Source organism: Piliocolobus tephrosceles, chromosome 13 (assembly GCF_002776525.5).
Source record: "Piliocolobus tephrosceles isolate RC106 chromosome 13, ASM277652v3, whole genome shotgun sequence".
NCBI lineage: Eukaryota > Metazoa > Chordata > Mammalia > Primates > Cercopithecidae > Piliocolobus > Piliocolobus tephrosceles.
The window spans coordinates 107,152,054-107,171,263 of NC_045446.1; the positions used below are offsets into that span (position 1 = coordinate 107,152,054).

The window sequence follows — 19,210 nt, forward strand, 5'->3', positions numbered from 1 at the left end:
GGCTAATTTTTTGTATTTTTAGTAGAGATGGGGTTTCACCGTGTTAGCCAGGATGGTCTCGATCTCCTGACCTCGTGATCCGCCCGTCTTGGCCTCCCAAAGTGCTGGGATTACAGGCTTGAGCCACCGCGCCCGGCCTAATTCTATATTATACATCATCATCATCATTGCTGTTTTATGCAGCCAATATTAATTTAGATTTACCCATACATTCACCATTTAATTGCTCTGCCTTTACTTGCTGCATCACTGAGCTTCCTTCTACGATCATTTTCCTTCTAGTTAAAGAATATCCTCTGATATTTCTCTAGGGCAGGTATGTTGGTGGCACAGTCTCTCAGTTTTTATTTGTCTGAAAATGTATTTATTTCATCTTCATCATGAAGAATAGTTTTGTTAGGTATAATATCATAGGTTGGTAACTGTTTCCCTTACATATTTTATATATATACAAATAAATCATTGTCCTTTTTTCTGGTTTCCATTGTCTCTGACAAGTTAGCCACAATCTTATTGCTCCTTCTTTGGAGTAATCAGTTTTTTCTCCTCTGGTTGCTTTTAAGATCTCTCTCTGTTTTCTTTATAAGCTTTCATATGACATGCTTAGGTGTGGATTTCTTTTCTTTTTTTTTTTTTGAGATGGAGTCTCCCTCTGTTACCCAGGCTGGAGTGCAGTGGCGCAATCTCGGCTCACTGCAACCTCCACCTCCTGGGTTCAAGTAATTCTCTGCCTCAGCCTCCCGACTAGCTAGGATTACAGGCACCTGCCACCACACCCAGCTACTTTTTTGTATTTTTAGTAGAGACAGCTAATTTTTTGTATTTTTAGTTTCACCATCTTGGCCAGGCTGGTCTTGAACTCCTGACCTCGTGATTCACCCACCTCAGCCTCCCAAAGTGCGGATTTCTTTAATGTGTGACAATAGAGTTTGTAGAGCTTCTTGAATTTGTGGCTTGATACCTTTCATCAGTTTTGAAACATTTTCAGACATTTTATCTTCCACTTCATTCTCTGTCTCTTCTTTTTTGGGATTTCTTCTCACTGCATCCTCTGTGTCCTTGATACTTGGAATATGGTCTGTGGATAATTGCCAGCATCACCTGGGAGCATGTTAGAAACTCAAAATCTGAGGTTCTACCTGAGACGTGCCAAATCAGGATCTGAATTTTAACATGATCCCCAAGTGATCTGTATACACACTGAAGTTCAGTGTTTCTTACCTGCTGTTTTACTTTTCCATCTATTTGTCTTTCTGTGCTACATCTGGATATTTTCTTCTGCCTGTATTCCAATTCACGAGTTATATCTTCAACTATGTTTAATGTGTTATTAAACTCATCAACTGAGTTAATTTCAAGTATTAGGGTCTTTTCCCCTAGATTTTCCATTTGATAGTTTCCAATTCTCTGAAGTTTTCAATCTTGTCAAACATAATTATCTTAAAGTCCATGTTTGATAAGACCCAAGTTTGAAACCTTTGCGGGTCTGTTGCTCTTATCTGTCTTTTTTTCCCTGCTGGCTTTTGTTCATGTTTTTTTTTTGTTGTTGTTCATGTTTTTGTTCCTGTCCATTATTTTTTATTGTATGCCAGACACAGCATTTGCAGAATAGTTTGTAGAAATAATTTGTGGCATCTGCTGATGTTATCTTCCTAAAGAGAGGATTCACGTTTGCTCCTGATAGGCACCTGCAGTCTAGGCACTGGCATTCTGGGGTAACTTCAATTCAATTTCCAGTATTGGGATGATTTGAAGGTGAACTGTCTGCTTTTGGTCCACTTTTATCCTTAGAGTGCTGTCCTTCGTGGTCTCAACTCTAAGTGAGGGGGATTCACCAGACAGACCCCCACATCCTGGCAGGCCCTGACTTCCAGTTCATGTCTTTCTAGTGCTGTTCAGCTTCTCAGCCACTGCCTCCAGATTCAGCAAATGTCCCTTAGGGAAGGAGCTGCTCCAAATGTCGGGCTCACCTCCGGGGCCTCTGTTTTCCTCTGGATCCCGGCCTAATGATTCTTCACTCTCCTGCTAGCTTTCTGATGCCTTCAACAGGTGTTCTGAAAAGTAGTTTGTCCATATTTCCTAGCTGTCCTCAGCAAGGAGAAGAGTGAGTTTAAGTCACCCAATCCACCCTTGCTGGAGGTAGAACTCCTCTGATATGTTTCTCTAAACTTGTCACTGCTGTTCATCCTCAGTGCTGCTGCCCTAGTACATAACTTCCTCGTCTCTACCTCGACAGATTCTAACCGGTCTCTCTGACACTAGTCCTTATTACTCACCCTTTGCCTGCCATCAACAAGAATTACCTTCCTAAAACGTGGGTCTAGTTATGCGTCAGTTAAAGTTCTTTAAAGTGGTCTAAAATCCAAGTCAACTTTGCACTTGGAGGTCATATTGCTAGGTTTGGTATTCACAGAGGGAGGCTGAGGAGTCAGCACTAGAGCTCATTAACTGGGTCCAGCCAAGCCAGCCTGAAATCATGCTCGGACTAAGAGATCTGGACTCGGTAAATAAACCTGAATTTATGTTTGCATTTTGTTCTTTTAAATTTCTTTTGCTTTTTTCTAAATTTGCTGATATTGTTTTTCCTTTAGTAAAATTCAAAATCCTGAGGGTGGGGTCATGGTGTCTTCAGATGAGGATATTTGCACAAGCTCCCACACCAGGGCTAGCATTGGACCACAGACATGTCTGCTTTCCATGCCAACTGAGCAATAACTGTAATAACTTCCACCTATGAATGAACGGGAGAGCCTGGTGGAGGTGGGGTGGCTGTGGAGGACAGGCAGAGTTGACTGCTACCCTCTGCCATTCCTTCCTGGTCCTTGCAAATAGAACCTCACTTTTGCTTAGGTACCTATGTTCCTCCACACTTCAGAGACAGCTGTCTCTACTGCCTACACTAGAGGGTGTGTTGTGCTTGGGGTAAATTGGCCATGATAATTCAATTTGCTGTTTGGTGACTGGCTTAGCAAGAGGCATGTGGCCCCACTCTGGCCAATGGGAAATGAGGATAAGTCTGTTGAGGGGGTTTCTGGGAAAGTTACTTTGACTCCCAAGAGAGGCATGCCCACAGGAAGAGACTCCCTCTTCGCAGTCTGAACTCTGTCTCGTCTGGTGTGATGCCTAGGGCTGCAGCCATCTTGAAATCCTAGCAGGGGCAGCTGATATTCAGAGAATGGCAGAGCAGAAGGCTGGGAACCACTGACTTAACCAACCCTGGAGCTGTCCTACTCAGGACTTCTTGCTTGTGTGATAATAAATGTGCTTATGGCTGAAATCTATTTTCGCTGGCTTTCACAATAAACAGTTTCCTAACAGACACAAGTAGTTTGATGGAAAGGATAAAGTATGTGGAGACAAGAAAGCCTGGATTTGTCCCCTGTTAGTTGAGTGGCATTTGGAAAGTAGCTTTCACTCTGGAGACCTCCGTTTTCTCCCCTGTAACATGGAAATAACGCCTCCCTCCCGGGGCTCTTGGGCGTGTTAAGTCATATTATGACTGCTGTTCTGGATGAGACCTCATTGGACACTGGGTTCTTTGTGGCCTGGGCTTCCCCTGGGAGGCTCTGATGCTGCTTCCTTTCTTTTCTTTCTTTCTTTTTCTTTTTGAGATGGAATCTTGCTCTGTCACCCAGGCTGGAGTGCAGTGCTATGATGTTGGCTCATTGCAGCTTCCGCCTCCCAGGTTCAAGTGATTCTTGTGTCTCAGCCTCCCGAGTAGCTGGGATTACAGGTGCGCACCACCACACCCGGCTAATTTTTGTATTTTTAGTAAAGACAGAGTTTCCCCATGTTGTCCAGGCTGGTCTCGAACTCCTGGCCTCAGGTGATCCACCCCCGCCCCCCCTCGGCTTCCCAAAGTGCTGGGATTATAGGTGTGAGCCACTGCATGTGGCCTGAAGCAATCACTTCCTTGCCAGCACCTTGGTAGCCATAAAGTAACTGCTATTTGCTAGTACTTGACATTTTAGATGTAGTACTAGTACTTGATGAGGTACCACTCTCCCCATTTTATCATGAGGAAACTGGGGTTCAGGAAGGCTAAGTGACTTCCCCATGAATGCCAGGCTGGGGGCATGCACTTCCGCTGTATTTACCAGCGCCTTTTCTGTGCTGCAGTGCTGCCTCCCAAAGGTGAGGGGCAGTGCTTCTTTGGGTCCGGGCTCCTGCTGTGTATAACCATGTGTGGCTCTGGGCAGAGGGCTGAGGGCTCCTTGCAGGGAAGGGTGATGCTCCTAGACCTCTGGGTTCCTCACAGGGCCTTGCCTTGATCAGTTAAACAGGTAGAGGTGCTTATGGCGTAGGCCTTGCATCAGACTAGGGGGCAAGAAGAAGCCTGGGGGCCCAGGGGTTCATTTCTGGAGGCCAAAAGGTGCCTGAGTGTGGCCCTGAGGCCTCAGATGGGACCAGGCTCTGGATGCCATCTCAGCTCAGTCTGCACACTGGAGCAGGTGGCTTTGCCCGGAGCTGTCCCAGGAGGCCTTGATGGGAGGATTAACGACAGGAAAAGTAGGGCAGGCAAGTTGGTAAATATTGAATTGCTCACGGCTTAAGGGGAGATGGGGCCTGATGTAGGGGGAGAGGGAGGGAGAGCCGGGAGATTAAGCTGAGCTGGGAGCTGGTCCAGTCACCAGGCACTGGGCAACAATGGCAGCTTCTCCACCACCACTCCCAGCCTGAGTCACTCCTTTCAACACATTAAACCCTTCCAGTGCCTTCAGCCAAATAGCGTGGGTAGGACCTAGGCTCTGGGTCTCCATATCCCTTGCAAAAACTAAGTGCGAGTGGGGAGGAAGCCATCATGCCAAGGCTGTCTTCTGCTTCTGTGCCTGCTGTGTGCCAGTCGCTTGTCATACCTCTTCTGGTAACAGGGCACCCGGCCCAGAGCGCTCACCTATGAAACAACTAAGTGATAGAGCTGGGACTGGGAGGGGAAGAAAGTGGCAGGGCTGGAGGCAGAAGCCCAGAGCCCACCTCTGTGGGGTGACCACGAAGTCCATAACCCGGGATGTGCTGAGCGATGCTCCTGCTCCCCCCCAGCCCCAACGTCTGTATCCAGAGGAAAGCAGGCTGAACCTGTCAGGGGAGCAGATGCCACAGACAGAATGCCCTCGGGGTTGGGGGAGAGGGTTTCTCTGGCCTCTGATTCAGTGCTTCAGAGAGCAGGTGTGTGTGGGGAGGCGGGGGGAGGTGCAGGGAGGTTCACGTTGCTTATCTGCTCGTGCATGAATCCTAGAGCATTTCCCCAGAGTCCTCAAGGCCACCCTCCAATGGCTCAAAGGGCAGGAGAAAGGACAGTACCCTGCTCTCACCCTGCCTCCTGGGGTGGGGTTGGGGGTGAGCAGTGGGCAGCAGGACCAGCCTGTCCCGAGGAGAGGCCTGGACTCACCGTCCTCCTTGGTCTGGATGTAGAGCACGCTGCTGCGCACGCCGTCCCCAGCCTGGGTGTAGGCCAGCACCTGGACGCTGTAGTTGGTGAACTTCTCCATGCCCCGCAGCTCCACCCGCTCCCGCGTGGTGGTGATATTCTGCATCTCGCCCCACTCTGCCAGAGACCAGCAAACTCTGAGGGCCCAGCCCCATCAGGCTGTGGCCCCTGCTCCTACCCCTGCTGCCTGGGCTCACACCTACTGCACAGGCTCAGCCCTCAACTCCATGGAGATGAGGACTAGAGGGTTTTTCACCTTGAGGTACCCAGGAGCAGATGTGGGCCACTGCCCCTAGGCCACGTCTCTCTAAGGGCCCAGTGAGGGCGAGCCGCAGATGCTGGCCTGGACCCGGCCTCAGTTGACTTTGCCCCAATTTCACCTTGACATGCTCTTTAAAACACCTCTCTCTCTGCATCTCTCCAAGCAACACTTCTCCCTCCCGCTACCCAACTCCCTTCCCATGGGAGAGCCTGGAGTGGCTTGGCCTGGATAGAGGAGGTCCCGTCCAGGAGGCACAGCTCAGCAGCCACTCCTCCTGCTGCCCAGCCTGCCCTGGGCCGCCAGACCTCCCTGGGTAGTTATCGACCTGAGGATGACGTGTGACAGGCTAAGGCTGCCTCTCTTGCCTCTGACTACTCCTGGGCCAGCACCCTGGACTCCCAGTTGGGTTAAGGGGCTGAGTGACCCATCTGCCTTCTCCCCACCGTTGGAGACACCCAGCCATTCCCTGCACAGAAAGCCTGGGTGAGGCTGGTGGAGCCGATAGCCTCAGCCACGAAGAGCTGGGACACTCCTGAGGCTTAGGGAGGACCCAACATCCCGGCCCTGCAAGGACCTTCTCATAGACTCTAAAGAGGAGCTTAGGGAGACGGTCCCATGAGGGCCAGAGTTGTAAGAGGAGGAAAAGGGACAGACTCTGGAGCCTCCCACTGGGACTGCTGGGCTTTCAGAAAGACAGGTCCAGTAACGGGCCGAGGACCAGCCTCGTAGACATGAGTTCTTGGAGACCCCCCTCCCAGCACCCCGTGGATGGTCCAGGGCAGGCAAAAGGCCAAGGAAGAGGGCCTGGCCAGGGAAAGCAGTGCTGCCAGGATCCAGAGGATGAGAAGGCTGTGCCCAGCGTGAGAAGACTCCAGGTCAGTGCGGGAGGACCCCCAGAGGCCGGAGCAGCAGGGCCTTCCTCTCCTGGAGTCAAAAACCAGGCTGGCCTGTCCAGGACTGGAGCCAGAGAAAGGGCAGGAAGAGGGCAGCGTGATCAAGTGTCCAGCTGGTCTTTGGGGATTACCGAGGCAAATACATTCCTTAGGGGCTACGCTGGAGAAGCCCATAGGCTTGGAAAAGAGGAAGCGAGTTCTGGAAAACAGGGAACCACCCTTTACCTGGTTCCACACGAATATGAATGTAATGAGGTCACATTGTGAGCAGCGTGGCCTGGCACTGCACAGCAAAAGAATTGGGGAGACCTTCAGGGAACTCAACCTGAGCTAGAGCCCTCTGCTTTTTGTGGGAGAGAGTGGAAGCGGTGGTGGGGAAAGATGCTTCCTACGACAGAGTGTCTGGGCAGAGCAGAATCTGGATGGGAGAGGGGACCGTAGTAGCACTGGACAAATGACTGTGAGCTGGATTCCAAGGTCCTCCAGGAAAGAAGAGAGGGCCCAGGGGGCTGGGAGGCAGAAGCCAGAATGGGGGCAAACTCATTTTAGTCCTTTGTGGTCTATCAAGATGACTAAGGCCTTCAGTGGAATGTTTCCATAATTTGGGACACTGGTCCTCTGACCTGTGTGAGCTACAAGCCTCCAGGTCGCATGAAGGTCTGTGTACACCAGTGGCGGGAGCTTGGTGTGTCTGTAGGATGCTACTCAAACCTGTTTGCACATTCCAGGGCGAGGAAGACATTCAGAAGTTTGGGCCATCTTACTGGTTTCTCTCCATTTGCCATTCCTACCCCCCAGCTCCACTGTGTGCACCTCTCTGCCCTTCTCTGGGTCCTGGGAGGCTTGTTTGCACAGAAAACACGCCTTGCTGCATGCCTGGCTCTAGTTGGGTTTGGCCAAGGGAGGCTCTCCCTGGGTTCTGGTAGCCCTGCTTCCTCCCTTTCCCCCTTGGCCTTAGGTGCTGATGGCTTCCTGCTGATGCTCATCCCAGGTGCCCACCTCCCTCCTCAGTCCTTTCATTAAACTCTTTGATCCCCCCATTTGAACGTACCGACTATTCCCCGCTGGTATCTGACTCACACAGCCATAAAGGCCTAATATCAACACGTGAAACTACAAAAGCTGATCTGCCCCTTTCATGCCCCCAGTACTTCCCCAAACACACACTGTTGTCTGGGAGTAGCTGGGCGTCTCCTTCCCACCCCCCCACCAGAGATGCCACCCTGTGTACCACCACCCCCCTTGCCCCTGCCTCTGACCTCAGTTGAACACGGAGGTGTGCAAGTGAATCTCGAGCCCCTTCCTCACTATCCCCTGGCCCCTATAGCCATTATCGTCCCCTTGTGGCCACCCCGTGTGGAGAAGAAGGGGCTGCACTTCCCCTTGTCATGCCGTGGGAGGGTGCTTAGCTCTAACTACACCTGGGAGCAGACCCCACTGACCCTGCGCCTCTCCCCTGAGGCCCAGCCATCATCCCAGCAGACTCACCCCCATCCACGTAGAGGGACCAGAAGATGACCCGGTAGCCTTTGAGGACGCCATTGAGGGTGCTGCGCGGGGGCTCCGACCAGGAGATGACGGCCACGTCAGAAGTGATGGACAGGGCCCGGACGTTCTCAGGGGGCTGGCTGGGCACTGCAGGGGGTGGGGGGAGAACCAAGGGTCCAGTCAGTCGTGGGTGTGAGTGCAAGTACAGCAATTATGTCCCAGGCTGGATTCCATGGTCCAACCAGAGGAGCGTCCAGTTAGACAAGTGGAGGGACCTCCTGACTCGAGGGCCCTGACAGTGAGAGTTGGGGCAGGGAGGCCAGGAAGTGAACCGAGTTTCCTTTCCTGGAGATTGGGGCAGACAGAAATCTTTACAGACTTGGTTCCTTGTTCTCCGGGTAGCACATTCCTGGTTGTGGTTAAATCCTGGGGAAGAAGGTGATGAACTCTGGGCATGAGGCCCTAGGAATTCCCCAGCGGGCCACTACAGCCCAGGGACATCCTGCTGTGATGAACGTGACAGACCCGGAAGGCCACCAAGCCAGCCCTGGAGGTGTCTGCAATGCATCATCTCATCTGATGGCTGCCCGCCCCTCTGTGTCGTCTGACCAGGGGTCTGGGCCAAGGCCTGGTTCTAGGGGCTCCTGTGTCCTTGTTCCAAGCTGAAGGGAAGGCAAAGAAGGGAAAAGGACTTCAGCTAACCCTGGTGCAGGAGAGGAGCTTCCACCGGGACCTCGGGACCTCTGGGACCATTAAACCTTCGCTCATGCCCTTGTACTCGAACACACTAAAAGGCCTGGATGATGGGAAAACACTCTCTGAGACCAGCTTAGGTGCTCCTCCTGCCGGTCACGCTGTCCCTCTGAGAGCCACCTTTGAGTCTAAGCTGAGGCTCACCCTGGGGCGCTGTGCAGCCTGCCCCTCCCGAGACGACAGGCCTCTGAAACCCTATCCCCCGAGATCCACATCAGCTCGGGGGAACTCTGGTGGCACTTCCTGCTGGCATCCGAGGGCCAGGGACAAAGCGCAAGACAGAGTCTGCTTTGCTCCGAGTGGGAGAAAGGAGGCACAGACTGGCTGGAAGGTAATTAGATCCCATTGCCCCACAAGAGGCAACTCTAATTTTTATGAGCATTTAAATGATAATACATCATCCTAACGATCCTCTTTGAGAATGATTATTGTTTCATATTACTTAGGTGTAAAAATATAAGCACCATGTAATTAGGGACCCAGTGTAATAAACTAATACAGATCGTCCGTTCGAACAAAATGAAGGTAATATAATTATGGAAAAGACACTATTGCTAAAGCAGGGGCCCTTGAATACCCCAGGAGGAGTGCTAATATTGCCAGGAAACGATCAGGATCTGACAGGCTAACGAGGGCCTTAATTAAGTATGAAAAACTGCTGAGCAAATGCTGCTGGAAACTTTCTTCTCCCCTCTCCCCCTTTGTTTTGAAAATGACTCCATAGCCCATGCTGATCTCTCCCTGTTGGTAATTCCAGGGGCCCCCACGAGGCAAGGGAGGTGGTGTTTGGACAGAGGCCAGAGGTGGGCCTGGTGGTGCATGGGAGCTTAGTGTTAGGTGGGGCAGGCTGGCCCCGGCTTGGGACAGCTGTTCCCTGGACACACCTTCCTAAAGTCTCCTGCGTCTGCATCGCTTGTTCCTGCATCCAGCCTTGCTCCCAAGCAAAAGGGAGGCACAAGGTGAAGCAGGAAGGGTATGGGATTCAGAGATTTTGATCCAGACTCTCTTATTTTCCAGATAGATGGTTCTGGATGAGTTAATCTCCTTGAGCCTTGGCCTGCCTGCCTGCATAGATAATGGTGTGACTCTTGGTGCTATGATTCCCAAAGGTGCTCCCTGGACAAGCAGCATTACCTGCGAACTTATTCGACATAATGCGTCCTTTTTTTTTTTTTTTTTTTTTTAGAGATGGGGTCTTACTATATTACCTAGCCTGGAGCCCTGGCTTAGAAATGAACATTCTTGGCCCCCACCTCAGACCTGCTGAAGCAGAAGCTCTGGGGGGTGGAGCCCAGCAACCTGCATTTCCCAGACCTCCAGGAGGTTCTGCTTTGTGCTCAGGGCTGAGAACCACGTGTTAGGCCACTGCTCAAATGAACACTCCTGGCACTAAGGGGAGACAAGCTGATCTTCCTCAACCCAGCCAGGCCCGAGGCCACATCTGAGATCCCTGAGGTGGGAGGGATGGAGAGGGATAGCGAGGGCCATGGGCTGAGGGCTTGGTTGCGGTGCGGCTCTCCTCCCTCCCCCTGAACTTCTCTGCCGTGTGCCTCTTTCCTTCTTTCAGTTCTCCCTTCTTCTCAGGTGCTCAGTGCTCTGGGGCTATTGAAGTCGGCCCCATCTTAAAGCCCAGCTTTTGCCCCAGAATCATGAAATGAGAATCTCTGGGGTTGAAGCCTGGCATCAGTATTTTGAAAGTTCCCCAGATAATGCCAACTGGTGGCCATGTTGGGAACCATCGGTACGAGCGTATCTACTTTCAGGTGTTTCTGACCTAATGTGTCCCCCATCCCTTGGGTGCTGCGTTTTCAGAGAGGGCGAGGTAGCGGGAGGACATTGCTTCCTCTAAAGGAATGACTCTCTAGTGGTGAAATGCTTGGTCTCCTGATGGGAGTGGGGAAATGGCATTCTGCCCTCTGGACTATTGGTTTTGCTCTGTTGGGGCGGGGTGGGCAGGCTCTGACTCAGCGGGGCTTTAGTCTCAGACCCTAGTTTTGGGTTGGGGCATCAAGAAGGAAGATTGGAAGAATGTTCTGCTTCTTCTTTATTCTGCTCTTTAGGGGACAGAGGTCAGCCTGGCCCCTTCTCTGGGAGCATCAAGGGCCATGTCCTTTTTCTCAACCTGGTGCAGGCTCAGGTACCAGCTGGCATCTTCTCTGTGCTTGGAGAGTGGGCATGTTCCTGCTGCTTCCTAACCCTCTCCTCCTGGAGAGACAGGGCCCTTTGATGTACTAATCAGAGTGTGGGGTTCTCTCCAGTCATCGAAGAATGAAGACTTAAAAAGCTGGGCTCTAAATCCTCTGCTGCATACATGTTAGGATTTCTTAACTCCTCAGCTTCATCTCAGGTAGATGGTGGACAGGTTCCAGGCTAGAACACAAAGGCAATTTGGCTCCTGCCCTTTTTCCAAGAAGTTGTAAAAGAGGAGAAATAGGACCCAGGTGTAGAGGGAAGAGAGAGGGGTTAGGGCGCCAGGAAGAAGGAGGAAGGCCGAGGGAGAAGCGTGAATGGGGAGACAGGTGGACAGGCAAATTCTCAGACAGGCCAACAGGTTGACAGAGACCGAATGAGTAGAGCATCAGTCAAAAGGAAGGAGAGGCCCAATATGCTGAATGGGCCATGCATCCCTCAAGGAGCCAGTGGACGAGAGGAAATGGCTGGGATGCAGGGAGGCTGTGTGGAACACAGGACCAAGATGGGGCCCAGGGGCAAATGGAGGGACCCACAAGCCCTCTCTGGCAGCCCTGGCTCTGCCCATGGCGGGGATCTGTGCCCACTCCCCTCTGCTTGGGCCCTCACCGTCCTCCAGAGTGGTGGCATTGATCTCACTGGATGAGGGCCCCGTGCCAGCCCGATTGAAGGCCTGGACCACCACCCCATACTGGGCGAACTTCTTGAGGTTGTCCAGGGTGTAGACCTCGCTGTCCCCCGTGGCCTTCATCTCCACGATGCTGTACTGCCCGTTGCTGCCGGGGCTGTTCTCTCTGTAGCCGATCTGGTAGCCCCGGATGACACCGTTCTGCAGCTCCTTCTTGGGTGCCTGTGAGCATGGGGAAGGGGTGGGGACAAAGAAATGGGACACTCTAAGATGATGCTCTTAAAACCAAAGTCAGATCATGTCACTCCTCTGCCCCAGCCCTTCAAAGGCTCCTGTCTCACTCAGAATGAAAGCCAAAGTCCTTACAATGGCTACGCCGCTCTGTGTGACCTGTGACCTCCCCTCCCATTACCTCTCAGATCCCCTCCTGTGCCCCTCGCTTCCTGCGCCCCAGCACTCTGGCCTCTCTGGCCACATCCCCATCTCAGGGGAAACACTCCTGCCTCTGCCGCGTCCTTGCTGAAATGCCTCTTCTGAATGAGGCCTTCCTTAACTCCTTATGTAAGACAGCTCCCTGCCTCTCTCTGGCACTCCTTAGTTTTCTTCCTGGTTTATTTTCCTCCACAGCACATAGCATCATCTGACAGTCTATAAATTCCACTTATGCATTAGTGAAATTTGCCTGTCTGCCTGCATTAGAACGGAAGCACCGTGAGGACGAGGAGTGTTGCCTGCTTTGTTACTATTGCACTCTCTCTGTCTAGAATGGTGCCTAGCATACTATGGGCCCTCAATACATATTGAACGAATGGACGAATGAATGAATGAATAGGAATATCATTTGGCATGGGTTCAGGGGCCTGGGGAAAATAGAACAGCAGACAAAAAGTAATCAGATGGAGAGGGAGGTGAGCAATTAGTTTGAATAAAAAGAAAGAGTCCCGAGATACCACTTCACACCCATTAGGATGGCTCTTATAACAATAATGGAAAATAAGTGGTAGTGAGGATGGAGAAAGGGGAACCCTGTACATTCCTGGTGGGAATGGAAAGAGGCGCAGCTACCGTGGAAAAGAGTTTGGCAGTTCCTCAAAAAGTTAAACATAGAATTACCATACCACCCAGCAATTCCTTTCCTAGGTTTTATACCCCAAATAATTGAAAACAGGGATTCAGAGAGATACTTGTACACTCATGTTCAACGCAGCATTATTCAGAATAGCCAGAAGGTGGAAGCAACCGAAGCGTTCACCAGGAGATGAGTGGAGACGCAGAATACGATATTGCAATACAATGGGGTAGTATGCAGCCGTGAAAGGGAGAGAGCACCACCATCTGTCACAACACGGATGAACCTGAAGACACTGCACTAAGAGAAATAGGCCAGACCCAAAAGGACAAAAACTACTGTCCGATTCCACTTAGGAGGTACATAGAATAGTCAAAATCAGACAGAAGAAAATAGAGAGGCTGGGAGCGGTGGCTCACGCCTGTAATCCCAGCACTTTGGGAGGCTGAGGTGGGTGGATCAATTGAGGTCAGGAGTTGGAGACCAGCCTGGCCAACATGGTGAAACCCCATCTCTACTAAAAATACAAACAATTAGCTGGGTTTGGTAGCACCCACCTGTAGTTCCAGCTACTCAGGAGGCTGAGGCAGGAGAATCACTTGAACCCGGGAGGCGGAGGTTGCAGTGAGCCAAGATCGACAGAGCGAGACTCTGTCTCAACAAAAGGGGGGTGGAATAGAGCTTTCATGGGGAGCTCATGTTTCATGGGTTTTCAGTTTGAGAGGATGAAAAAGTTCTGGAAGTGCTAGTGGTGATGGTTGTACAACACTGTGAACGTGCACTGAACTGCACACTTAAACCTGGTTCAAATGATAAATTTTAAGTTATATGTATTTGATTAAAACTAAACAAAAAAAGATCCCTGACTTTCACCTAGGCGCAGCCCCTCTGGGAACGCTAAGACTGCATTGCCCCAGACACCACGGTCAGGGTCTGGGGAACGGTGAAGGCTGAGGCCCGAATGAACCCTGGATGGAGGCACAGAGATGGCAAGGGACTTGGAGGTTAGAAGGGGGCTGGTGGGAATGAAGACTGGGCCCAGTCAGGCAGGAGAATGGAGAAACTCCACTGGCATCAGTCTGGGGCTGGAAAACACCCTCTCCCCAGGCTCGAACCCTGATACACACCCAACCAGGTGCGCGCGCACACGCACACCTCAATCTATCCATTCACACCCAGAACCAGGAAACGTATCCAGACCCATCAAAGCAAACATCTTAATCCACACCCCCACTCCCGGCCAGATACATTTAGATCCACGAATAGAAATTGGCTCCTTTAATGACCCGGCCTGCCCATCTATAAATGGAGACAGAACACCCACCCCAAGTGCATTTAAAAACAGCTTGAATCAGGGTTTTAAAGACAATGAAGTTAATTTAAAAGCCCACCTTTTATTGTACTAAAAAATAGTGAGATCAAAAACAATTAAGTTAGTAAAACAGCCCTACTGTTTTTTTTTTCTAGTCAATGAATGTTTTAAATGAACTGCATTTTAAAGCTCACTGTTAACTCAATAAAATGAAGTTTTAAATTTAACATAATTGTTTTGAACTCACTAAATAGGTGTGTGTCTGTGTGTGTGTGTTTAATTGACTTGATTCTTTGTTGCTGCTTCAGTGTTTCTCTCTGCACTTGGACAGTCCTGCTTGCTGGTCTGCAAGTGGACACATTTTTACATTTCTTGTATCTACACATGTATGTCTATGCACACACACACACACACACACACACACACACACACACACACAGAGACATCCTTTATAGATATAAATGTATCTTCAAGAGCCTGAGACCTTCCTCTTCAGGTCGACACCCATTCTCACATTTCATGTAGGTATATCTATACTGACACACATTGAACATCATTATACTATGCCACAGATTGCCTACATGCCCAGAGCTATGTATACCGTGATATATACCTGCATACGTGGCCACATCAACGTATACTGACAGGCCTCAGACAGGCATACAGGCGCACCCCAATCCATCCATCCAGATAGATTCACATATTTATACAAATCTTCACAGATCCTTCCTCCCTCCTTCCTCTCTCTTTTTTTCTCTCCTTCTCCATCTCTTCTCTCTTTCTCTGTCCCCTGCCTCTCCAAACAGCCACAGTCAGGATTTAAATCAATCTTAACAATATTTCTCTGACGCATTAAGAAATCAATAGGGCTGATTGCAAATTTATGTCATAAAGCAGGGGCGATCCATCTCGTGGAAAGGGCCTTAAAATGAAGTGACTTATCTTCAAGTGAATCTTTATTTTTCATTAATCTGTTTCTCAATGTTAAAAAAAAAAATCCCCTGAGAAGTCAGTCCAAAATTTATTGACCATCTGGTTCATTCTGAAGTTCTAACTTTCTAATCAATTTTATTTTTCATTATGAGACTTTGGAGAAATAAATCTGATTCTAAATTTTTATCGACCTGTGGGTCAGAGCTTTGTAGCCCGACGTTTCAGTATTTTACATATTTATTCATCCCTGCCCCCACCTCCTGGCTGCCTTGGAGTATTTCTAGGATACAGGTCCACAGCCAGGACACAGCCAAGAGTTTGGGATTGGATGCCGGGCCTCACCCCAATTTCTGAGGAGAGCCCTGGAACCCAGATCTGAATCTGGAGAGGAACCCTGGCTCCAGGTATCCACTAGGTGGGCTGCCTCACCCAGTAGTGGAAGGACCAACCGCCCAGCCCTACCTCGCTTTCCTCTTGGTCATGCCTCTGGGAGGGAAGGAACCAGCCTGCTGCTATGTGTGTCAGTGTGAGTGTGTGTGCATATGGTCTTAGGAAAAATATCACCAGGTCCTTCTGAATCCCTCTCATTCTCAAGTCTACCTTTCTAAAGAGCCTAGAAGAAGGACTCAAGCACCTGGGCTTTTCCTATAAGGAGAAGAGTCAGAAAGTCACCATGGATAACTGGTCCCTGATGAAGACAGGCAGCCCCCAAGCCCCACTGTTAAGATGGGAAAGCTCCAGGAAGAACACAGACAGCCCTGAGAATGCTCTCTGATCCAGAGCCCTGTGCAGTGGCTGTGGAGGGAAGGCTGACTGGGGCTGCAGACACTGTGTTGCAGTCGGAGCTCTGTCTCTGCTAGGCAGACCATCTCACCTCTTGTCTCCATGGCCTCCTCTGGTGGAAGGGGATAAAAGTGCCTTCTCTCGCTGCTCCCCAGGAATGAGGAGAGGGTCAGATAAGTGGGTAAAGAGAAAGCACTTGGAGACTGGAGGATGCAGTGCAACAGGAAGTCCCTGGATTGCCAGCCCTTCTGTGCCCCTGGAGGGGTTTGGTGGTAGGGCCAGAGGCTGCTCAGGGAAGCATTTCTGAGTCCTGCTCAAGGTCATTCTGTTCTGTTTCCCTGCCCAGCTGTGGAATCTCCCCTAAGATTTTCTTGAAGTGACAGATGCTTCAGTCACCCCCTCTATATTTTACAGGTCTTTGCCCTTAGAAATGGCTGTAGCACATACTGTTCTCTTTTCTCCACAGTTCCTCCACCCTCAGAGGTAGGGAGGGTAGTTACTTTCATCCTGATGTTAGAGAGGAGGCACTTGGCATACAATCACATCTACTTCCAACCTTATTACAACATGTGGGCTTTGGAGGATGGGCCAGCACGGCTGAGGAACCATCTTCCCTCCTTGGCACTGCAAGTTTTTCATTCCACCCCAGGCAGAGACTCCCATCAGAGAACCAGGGAGGAGAGGGAAGTGGGGGTTATTGGGCCGGGAGGACCTGCCCCTTGCCTCCCTCTCCTTCCACCCCTCAAATATCACTAGGTTTAGTGACAAAACAGGCATGAGCATCATATAAGACTAGAGACTAGCAAGCCTGCTGGGAGCTTCCGTCCTGGATTGAGGAGAGAGGAGGCAAGGAGGCATTCCAGGGGAGATACCTTAGACACACTTACCTTCCAGGTCACCTGGATGCTCTGTGAAGTCACAGGCTGCAAGGTAACATCCATGGGGGGCCCATCAGGAGCTGAGCAGGGTAGGGGGGAGGAGAAACATTACAAGTCAAGACCTGGAAGAGGAAGGGGTTTTATGTTCCCACTCCCATTCTCCTGAGCAGGAGGGCTCCTGGGGAGAAGACTAAGTGCAGATGCAGATAGCAGAGAACTTTTGTTTGAGTTCCCCTGGAAGTATCTAGGGTTTCAATTTCCTCTTCATTCTCCCTAATTTGCTGAAAATATATCAAACAACGATAATAAGATACTACTGTACATGTAGGATGGCAAAAGTTTTTAAAAGTTGAAGAGTATGAAGTGTCTACTTCATACAAGAATGTCCAGTGGCAGGAACTCTTATCCTCTGATCATGGGAGAGAAAATTGGTACAACACTTTAGAAAACATTCTACCATTTTTTGTTAAGGGTAGAAGTATTTCCCTGTTTGATGACTCTGTAATTCTACAACTGTTTATATCCCCTAGAGAAACTCATGAACCGGTACACTAGCATACAAGAATGCTTATAGCAGCATTTTTGTAATAGCTCCAAGCTACAAACAACTTAAATGTCCATCTACAGTAGAATGGACAAACCCACTGTGGTATAGTCCTATAATGGAATACTATACAGCACTGAAAAAGCATAGCTATGCTAATGATATGAATGAAGCTTGCAAAAGTAATATTGATCAAAACAAGCAAGATACAGAGGAATATATGAAGTATGATGTCATGAATACATTCTACTGGAAAATAGGGAAAACTAAATTATACATTTTATTGCATATACACTGTGGTGACAGTACAAAAAAGAAAAGCATGAAAATTAGTATCATGAAAGTCAGGATACTGATTACTTCAAGGGGAGGGGCGGTGTTATGACCAGAAAGGGGTACATGGGGACTTCCGGCATGCTGGCTAATTGATAATGAGCGTTGGTTATACTAATTACTCATTGTTTACCTTATGCTTGTTTATAAAACTGCACATATATGTTATGTGTATTTTTCTGCATTTTTTTTTTGAGATGGAGTCTTGCTCTGTTGCCCAGGCTGGAGTGCAGTGGTGCGATCTTGGCTCACTGCAACCTCTGCCTCCCAGGTTCAAGCGAGTCTCCTGCCTCAGCCTCCTGAGTAGCTGGAATTACAGGCATGCGCCACCACGCCTGGCTAATTTTTGTATTTTTAGTAGAGACAGGGTTTTGCCAAGTTGGCCAGGCTGGTCTCATACTCCTGACCTCAGGTGATCCAACCACCTTGGTCTCCCAAAGTAGTAGAATTACAGGCATAAGCCACAGCTCCCTGGCCTTCTCTGCATTATTTTGTATTATATGATAACAAAAGAAAACATAGCAAGAGAAATCTTGTTTAAACTTTCAAGAAGACTCTATGATGAGGGTCACAGAAAATGATCCAGGGCCTAGTACCCCATCTTTTGCAGATAGATCTTTCCCGATGCTAGGGCCAGGGGAGTGGGGCAGAATCACAGATAACTCCCCGAAACCCAGCATTTAGAACCTAGCCTGGAAAAGGGTCAAACAGAAGAGCCTCCAGTGTCCAGAGGTGGACACAGACATCTGTTAGGATGCTTTTCCCCACCCCACCCCGTCTAACTGCAAGCTCACTGCCAATGGACAGGATTGCTGTAGGCCCCTGGTGTCCCTGATCCCCGAGGCCACGGGCAGGGCAGGCTGGGCGAGGTGCTCACCGGCCTCCTCGGTGCTGATGGTGAGTTCCTTGCTTGGTTCACTGCGGCCAATCTTGTTGAAGGAGTACATGCGGATGCTGTACACAGATGCTGGGTGCAAGTCCACGATGTTGGCCTGGTTGATGGTGGGGGAGATGTTGCGTGTGGACTGCTTGAAGTCCCAGGAATCTAGAGAGAAGGCACCTATGTCAAAGCACAGCCAGGCAAACTCCAGGACCCCTTCCCAGCCTGAAGTACCAGCACAGCCCAATCTTAAGTTGGATGCCCCGAGGGGTCCAGCTCACACAGACTGCAGAGAGGGCACAGGCCTGAACAACTTCACAGATGGTGCAAGGGTCTGTCCCGTGCAGCTCCAGCTTGGGAGAAGCCTGACTCTCCTCTGCCACTGGCCAGCCTGTAAGCTCAAACTTCAGGCAGAGGTCAGACGAGACGTTCCCCAAGGTCCCTGCCAAGATCACCATCTGCTTGCTATCCCTGAGGGTCTGACTGACCAGTGCCCTTCTTCCTGGGTCTCTCCTCACATCGGTGACCTGGTCTAATGGTGACACCCCCCATTTACCCAGTGGCCGCCATGTGAAGCAGGAGGCTAAGTCTCCTCTCCCTTTCTCCTCCTCTTGTGTGTGCTTCTGTATTTCTTTTCCTTGTGCACTTGTGAGGTGATGAACTTGAGTGTTATACGTCGGGGTTGAGGGGGCCAGGCCAAGTACCAGAGTCCCCAGCCCAAACCCTACCCTCTTTCCTTCATCAACAGGGGGATGGTTTCTGAGTCATTAGGGTTAGGGGCCACCAAAGAGATTAACATGTTCACGATTTATCCAGGGAGACTGGTAGTCTATCTC

General features: G+C 50.1%; 1 protein-coding gene across 1 annotated transcript in view; it reads right to left on the minus strand.

The window, feature by feature from the left end:
* Window positions 1–19,210, minus strand: part of DSCAML1 (DS cell adhesion molecule like 1) — a 374,167-nt gene that overhangs the window by 27,637 nt on the left and 327,320 nt on the right. The window contains exons 15-19 of the mRNA XM_023208329.2: window positions 18,372–18,539; window positions 16,627–16,697; window positions 11,624–11,864; window positions 8,072–8,218; window positions 5,390–5,545 (exon numbers count right to left, since the gene is read on the minus strand). Of these exons, the coding sequence (XP_023064097.2) occupies window positions 5,390–5,545; window positions 8,072–8,218; window positions 11,624–11,864; window positions 16,627–16,697; window positions 18,372–18,539 (783 nt within the window). The remainder of the gene's footprint in view (window positions 1–5,389; window positions 5,546–8,071; window positions 8,219–11,623; window positions 11,865–16,626; window positions 16,698–18,371; window positions 18,540–19,210) is intronic.